Source organism: Cyprinodon variegatus, unplaced genomic scaffold, assembly GCF_000732505.1.
Source record: "Cyprinodon variegatus isolate N-32 unplaced genomic scaffold, C_variegatus-1.0 Scaffold41, whole genome shotgun sequence".
In the NCBI taxonomy this organism is placed as follows: domain Eukaryota; kingdom Metazoa; phylum Chordata; class Actinopteri; order Cyprinodontiformes; family Cyprinodontidae; genus Cyprinodon; species Cyprinodon variegatus.
In genome coordinates, this window is record NW_015150494.1 from 251438 (window position 1) to 259169 (window position 7732).

The window sequence follows — 7732 nt, forward strand, 5'->3', positions numbered from 1 at the left end:
ACGCCTTCAATTTCTTGCCAACCGCCATTACAATCCACAAGAAGAAGAACTTCTTCAGTTAGCACTACCAAAATGGAAACGTTTGTGTTATTTAGAGGGAATCGGCGCATTTCATTGAGAGCTAATGATCTGACTGTCAACAAGATCTCTTTAATATTCCATTTCAGAGTGTTTTTCCTCTCTCAAAAAGTTTGATAATCAATGCAGAAAACTGTTCAAGTGCAGCCATTGCCTTTTGTTCAGAAATGGTTTGTTTTGATGCCGTCTTCATCCACTGTAAATGATTTTTCTTTGGCGACTTACTTCATTTCCGGTACCGCTACATATTAAAACAACATCCGTATTTTATTTTCATTTAGATGGCAAAACAAAACTCAAACGCTGTTGATTTTCTATTAATTCGATTTTTTTCTTTTTTTATTTGGGTTTTAAAAAAACGGAAAAACAGTAAAACCACATGCTTGTTTTGTTTTTTCGTTTTTGTTTTGAAACGGAAAAAAACAAAGAACGAACCATACACGGATTTGACGGGGTCGATGGAATTAAATTTCAAAGCTCCCGTATTATGCAGAACTCGCATTATAAACCTTTTGTAACAGTCGTGTGTGTCCTGGAGCGAGGGTATGAGGTTCACAAATGATTATTGCCTTTTGTGGAAAGCCAAAACAGCTCATCCCAAAGAGGGCAGAACGAGGGTGTTTTTGGTAAAGGATGTCTGCCTGATTAGAGAGGAATTTCCCAACACAACCAGCAAAAACATGCTCTGGAAGCCTCATTGTTAATATTTTTCATCTTTAAATGTACCATTTAGCATTGTAGGGACATTTAATCCATGGTAGATCTGCATTCATGTAAACACTTATGAGGATCAAGTCATTCTGAAGGAGGCAAAGTGACCCGAGTGCGTCTGTGGATCTGCTTAAAATCTGCATAAAATGCTAGATTCCCACTGACATGTTTCCATCTGCTCAGTCACGCAGTGGGTAGCAATGCTGCCTTGGAGCAAGAAGACTCCGGGTTCGATTCCTGGCAGGAAGAAGACTCCAGGTTCTAGTCCCAGCCCAGTCTTTCTGCATGGAGTTTGCATGCGTGGGTTCTCTCCGGGTACCCCAGCTTCCTCATGACTGTTAGGCCTCTAAAGTCTGTGTGTGAATCTTTGTGTCTCTGTGATGGGCTGGCGACCTGTCCAGGGTGGACCCCCCCCCTCTCGCCCGTAGACAGCTGGAGAAAGCCACCAGCACCCCTCATGACCCCAGCAGGGATAAAGCATGCCCATTGTTCCCATTATCTTCTTTAAAAATTAAATTCAAGTTACGTCTCAGGCTGAAAACATTCATCGGATTAATTCTGATGAATCAATTATTGAAATAATCTTCAACTAAAATAGTAATCGATTAATTGTTAACTGGATTATAGAAACTCTAAAACATCAGAGCAACCCACTTAGTAATTATACCAGAATTCTAAAAATATATATATAAACATTTTGCATAAAAATTTGTTTGTCAATATGCCCTATCCAGAACTCCAGTGGAAAAGTTACAGTTTCCCCTGGATTAATTTCGTAATAAAAGCTTACTTAATGAACAATTGGCTATCCAATTAATAATCGAAAAAAATAATCAACAGATTAATCGATTTCCAAAATAATCGTAGTTGCAGCCCTAGATCAGTCAGAACGGATGGAGAACCTCTGAGGACATCGGTTTGACAGTAGAAACCAAACAGGTAAATCATCTATGCTTCCAGATGAAAAGGTCAAAGTTGAGATTGGTCTGACCTGGGAACAGACATGTCAGCCATGCGCAGCCACGAGTTCTGCCGAGGGTCGTAGCGGTAAACTTTGGATGAGGCGTGAAACTCTCCGTCGGGCCCCAGCTCCTCTCCGCCCAGCAGGAAGGCAAAGTTGTTGACGATGGCCAAGCAGTCCGGCCTGAGCGGCACCTGAGGACCCTCCAGCTCCCACCACACCTGAGAAACAGAAGCTGCAACGGTTACCAACAGAACTGCCTCTCTGGAACAAAGAGACTCACTGCATCATTCGAACATGTTAATACAGGTGCAGCACGGCACCACAGTCAGAACAACTACTGATAAGAACTACTGTAAAGAACCAGAAGGAGCCAAACGAAGGCGGAGTCAGCCACCTTGGGACGCTGCAGCAGCAGGATCTTGCTGTTCACCATGCTGTGGCCGATCATCCCCCTGAAGACGGCGGTCTGCGGGCGGACGGAGCGGATGCGGTTGGATCGTGTCTCCATCAGAGGCTGCTGGTTGACATCATGGAAGTAGCTGAGCGCCTGATCCACTTCCTGCCGCAGCTGCCTGGAATACCGGTAGAACTCTGATGTTTTCACCTGAGGAGAAAGAATCAGTATCAGCTGGTGGAGTTTGGAAGCTGAGACAAAAGAATTTATTGCANTCATCTTTAAATGTACCATTTAGCATTGTAGGGACATTTAATCCATGGTAGATCTGCATTCATGTAAACACTTATGAGGATCAAGTCATTCTGAAGGAGGCAAAGTGACCCGAGTGCGTCTGTGGATCTGCTTAAAATCTGCATAAAATGCTAGATTCCCACTGACATGTTTCCATCTGCTCAGTCACGCAGTGGGTAGCAATGCTGCCTTGGAGCAAGAAGACTCCGGGTTCGATTCCTGGCAGGAAGAAGACTCCAGGTTCTAGTCCCAGCCCAGTCTTTCTGCATGGAGTTTGCATGCGTGGGTTCTCTCCGGGTACCCCAGCTTCCTCATGACTGTTAGGCCTCTAAAGTCTGTGTGTGAATCTTTGTGTCTCTGTGATGGGCTGGCGACCTGTCCAGGGTGGACCCCCCCCCTCTCGCCCGTAGACAGCTGGAGAAAGCCACCAGCACCCCTCATGACCCCAGCAGGGATAAAGCATGCCCATTGTTCCCATTATCTTCTTTAAAAATTAAATTCAAGTTACGTCTCAGGCTGAAAACATTCATCGGATTAATTCTGATGAATCAATTATTGAAATAATCTTCAACTAAAATAGTAATCGATTAATTGTTAACTGGATTATAGAAACTCTAAAACATCAGAGCAACCCACTTAGTAATTATACCAGAATTCTAAAAATATATATATAAACATTTTGCATAAAAATTTGTTTGTCAATATGCCCTATCCAGAACTCCAGTGGAAAAGTTACAGTTTCCCCTGGATTAATTTCGTAATAAAAGCTTACTTAATGAACAATTGGCTATCCAATTAATAATCGAAAAAAATAATCAACAGATTAATCGATTTCCAAAATAATCGTAGTTGCAGCCCTAGATCAGTCAGAACGGATGGAGAACCTCTGAGGACATCGGTTTGACAGTAGAAACCAAACAGGTAAATCATCTATGCTTCCAGATGAAAAGGTCAAAGTTGAGATTGGTCTGACCTGGGAACAGACATGTCAGCCATGCGCAGCCACGAGTTCTGCCGAGGGTCGTAGCGGTAAACTTTGGATGAGGCGTGAAACTCTCCGTCGGGCCCCAGCTCCTCTCCGCCCAGCAGGAAGGCAAAGTTGTTGACGATGGCCAAGCAGTCCGGCCTGAGCGGCACCTGAGGACCCTCCAGCTCCCACCACACCTGAGAAACAGAAGCTGCAACGGTTACCAACAGAACTGCCTCTCTGGAACAAAGAGACTCACTGCATCATTCGAACATGTTAATACAGGTGCAGCACGGCACCACAGTCAGAACAACTACTGATAAGAACTACTGTAAAGAACCAGAAGGAGCCAAACGAAGGCGGAGTCAGCCACCTTGGGACGCTGCAGCAGCAGGATCTTGCTGTTCACCATGCTGTGGCCGATCATCCCCCTGAAGACGGCGGTCTGCGGGCGGACGGAGCGGATGCGGTTGGATCGTGTCTCCATCAGAGGCTGCTGGTTGACATCATGGAAGTAGCTGAGCGCCTGATCCACTTCCTGCCGCAGCTGCCTGGAATACCGGTAGAACTCTGATGTTTTCACCTGAGGAGAAAGAATCAGTATCAGCTGGTGGAGTTTGGAAGCTGAGACAAAAGAATTTATTGCAGGAAAAAAGGTTAAAATGTATTTAACGTCCTCAGAGGGAGAGATGGAGCTCTGACTGAGGCAACCTCAGTACTAACATTTATATCTTACAAAATCCCAACACACACTCCCCCCAGGGGAAGCAACCCACCCCCTGCATAAAGAACTTTCTCACATTGGAGGAAAAACATGAGTTCATCAAGGCCGTTCGCTGTTAGGTTAATATATCTTTCACTGGCCAGATGGATCTTCTCTAAACATCAGTCCTCTCCTTCACACCATGAAGGAAGCTGTGTGACTCTTTCTTATCTCTCATGACCTTCGTTTGGAGCCTGTGAGGCTAAGAACAGACATACCTCAACCTTTTTTACTCCAAAAGCTCCACCTATAGCCACCGCCCTACTGTTTCCTGATAAGCAAACACCAACTACTCACCAGTAGTCCCATCAACTCCTGCGGCTACAACTAGAGAACATTATGGGCAAGAAGGGAGGGTCTCACCTTCTCAAAGATGTCCGCAGGCGTCATGAGACAGAAGCGGATGGACTGCACAATGGTGTCCGTGTGCCTCCAGCGCCGCCGGTCGTGTCTCAGCCACCCCTGGACCGCCTCGTACAGCTCGATTTCTGGGTAGCGGCTCAGAGCGTCGCTGTTCAGGTAGGCCTGGTTCACCAAGACAGAACAGACAGATGTATCATCTACCCCTGAACTGGTTTAAAATGGTGATAAACACAAAGAGGCATACTAATCAAAAACTTGCTGTTTTGATAAAGTTTATAGTTAAAAACAGGGTAATGTTTGCTTAGTGTCTGAGTGAGTAGAGGAGGTAGGCCGAGGTACAGTAAACAGCCCTGATACGGTGGGAGAGAATATAGTCCAGACAAACATTTCTCCTTAACTCAAACCTTCTTATACCCCATTCAAAATAGTTGGGTTATCCTGAACTATTTCCTATATTTATGCTGCTATACATTTAGATTGCTGGAGGACATAGCGACCACCTTTCATTATTTTGCTACATTCTATCTACTTAATTCAATCTTTGTTAGTTTATTCTTTTCTCGTCACAGTAGCTTCATTTGGTCTGTTCCTGTGTGACCATGAACCATCCTGGAGAGAAATACCAGGGTCTGTTTCAATAAGCATGTAAAAAAAATTCTCAGATTAAATCCTCAACTCTAAATTGGTCTAGCCTAAGGTTGGAAACTCTGAGTTCTGGTATTCACAATGGCTGCTGTGATTTAGTTCAGTCCACTCAGAGTTGAACACTTGCGTAACAATTATGAAAAGCCATTATCAGTGGCTTTGAAATCCTCTATGGCAGGCAGTTTTAATATTTATTAGAAGCACTCTCCTCTCTCTCCATTTCTACTTCAGGAAAATTGGATTCTTCGGGGTAAGAATCACATTCCTATATGATTTTCTAAACTACATTGCTGCAGCAGAAACTGCATTTCAGAAAGTAAAAAAAGCAAAATTATACTAGTAAGAATTAAGTTTTATATATCTGGATATGTTTACACATTATAAGTGGCTGTTTTAATATTTCTCAGCTTGAATGAATATGTATTTATGATATCTAAAATACAATTTTTCATAGTCAAAATATAAAATTGTCATTTTTATAATTAATAAATGTATAAATGTTTTGGGTTTTTTTCCAGATATCAGAAATACATATTCAGTTAAATTGATAGCAATCAAAACGACCTGCCATAAGCTTTTTGTGACCATGATAACATTACAGGCAAAACTAGTTTAGTGCTTGAATGGTAGTGGATCCATCTATATGAGTGAAATCATCTATCAGCAGGTGAATATAGAGCATAAAACATTGTTCTAATGGATAGAACCTGTGTATCATCTCATGGGGTTCCTCCTCATGTTAATTCTGACTTCCATCACACACTAAATACTAATTGGCTGTGAAGGCACAGTAGGTTGGCGCACACGACCCATACATTGAATCCCACCTGTGGTCTTTTGCTGCATGTCTCTCCCCCTCTCTCATAACCCCTTTCCTGTCAGACTACTGTCCATAAAATTGAAAAATGAAAAAAAAAGACTTTTAAAGCTATGGATTCCTTCACTCTGTTGTTTAAACAGCCAAACATGTTTGATAGATGTGAGGAAAAAGACTTCATCAGAGAGATGAAGGTTACAGAACAAACGCATGGATCATGTTTCATGTTAAGCTATCAAACCTGGAGTCTCTCCAGACTGAGGTAGGACAGGAAGTCGGATCGGCTCATGAGAGGGACAAAGTTGTCAAGGAGGAAGTTGTCGAGCTGCTCCTGGACGCCCTCCACGCCGACGCTAAAGTCCTCCAGGAGGCGCATGACCTCAGCACAGTTCTCCAGACAGATCTTAGCCAGCAGGAAGGAGCAGCAGAACTCCACCGCCTCCGTCAGCTGGACGTACATGGCCGCCTGCAGGCACAGCATGAGTTTTTCCTCAGTCAGCACTGAGATAGAGTTTCGCCTCAACACGGATCAACAGAGAGGCGACGGTACCTGCAAGATCTCCTGGACGGTGGGCATGCTGAGCTCCAGAGAGCCGTAGTACATGAATCGGAGAATGTGGCCGAAGCCGGCGGCTGTCAGCCCTTTCATGTGGATCTTATCCTGGTCCCGCTCCCTCATGTCGGCCGTGAACATGACCCGGAAATAGTCGCTCTGCGTGGCCAGCAGCGCCTTGTGGGCCTGTCGGTGGAGTCAATACATCTTATTTAACTCAAAGACGTGTCCTCCAAAGAAACTAATGCATTTGAATTCAGTTAGAATCCAACTAAGTATTGTCATTTTCAGGAAAAGAATTACCATCTTCTTTTTTGTTTATCTGTAATAAACAGTAGCATCTCTTTTTATTCCTATATAGTCACAATATGCAGTCTAAAGCAGGCATCCCTAAAGTCGGTCCTCGAGGGCCGCTGTCCTGCAGGTTTTAGAGGTTCCTCTGCTTTAGAACAGCTGATTCTGATGATTGTAGTTCAGCAAAAGCCATAAAACCTGCAGGACAGCGGCCCTCGAGGACCGACTTTGGGGATGCCTGCTCTAAAGTCTGTTTAAAAGATGGCTAAGTTGTTTACAGTAATTAATGCTAATAGTGCTAACTGTACATATTGCTAAAATGGGATGCTTAAGTTCAATGAAAACTTCCCCATTATGTTGTCCTAGTCTTTCAAAATATAAGTAATAACTTGCTTTACAGCAAATCGTCTCAAACAAATTGTGAGGACACCTCTGTAGCTAATATAAAAAATAAATTACCGTAAGTAAAACATCAGAGCTGGAAAAATATGTATAAGTGTTGTTAATATAATTGGTGAAGATAAATATAATCTGAACAAATCTATATCAGCAAAGAAATCAGTTAATCAAACTGATTAGTGCATCTCTAAAGTCTCTTCAGGGAATGACTGCTGCACCTATGGTGCACAAAGCAGCTCTGTCACAGATCCTTCCTCCCTGCTGCTGTTATGCTACGATTCCTAGTGACAGCGCACCGCCGGTATGTTGGGGTCTGAGCGGCTCCAATAGCTAAATAATATTAGAAGGCAGGATGGTAATCTGGATGATTTGACTGCACTGATTAAGTTTTCAGGCAGACTTTCTCACTGAGAAACATATTAAAACTAGTTTTTACCCACTGATCACAGCAAATATAGCCGCCATTGTTAGAGGGAAAGAAAGGATAGGG

At 43.4% G+C, this 7732-nt stretch overlaps 1 protein-coding gene across 2 annotated transcripts in view; it reads right to left on the minus strand.

The window, feature by feature from the left end:
* klhl15 (kelch like family member 15) overlaps positions 1-7732 on the minus strand; it is a 20476-nt gene that overhangs the window by 4341 nt on the left and 8403 nt on the right. For both annotated transcript variants that reach the window (XM_015370069.1, XM_015370070.1), the window contains 5 exons: positions 6547-6735; positions 6238-6462; positions 4535-4696; positions 3782-3991; positions 3415-3605 (listed from right to left, as the gene is read on the minus strand). In XM_015370069.1, the coding sequence (XP_015225555.1) occupies positions 3415-3605; positions 3782-3991; positions 4535-4696; positions 6238-6462; positions 6547-6735 (977 nt within the window). The remainder of the gene's footprint in view (positions 1-3414; positions 3606-3781; positions 3992-4534; positions 4697-6237; positions 6463-6546; positions 6736-7732) is intronic.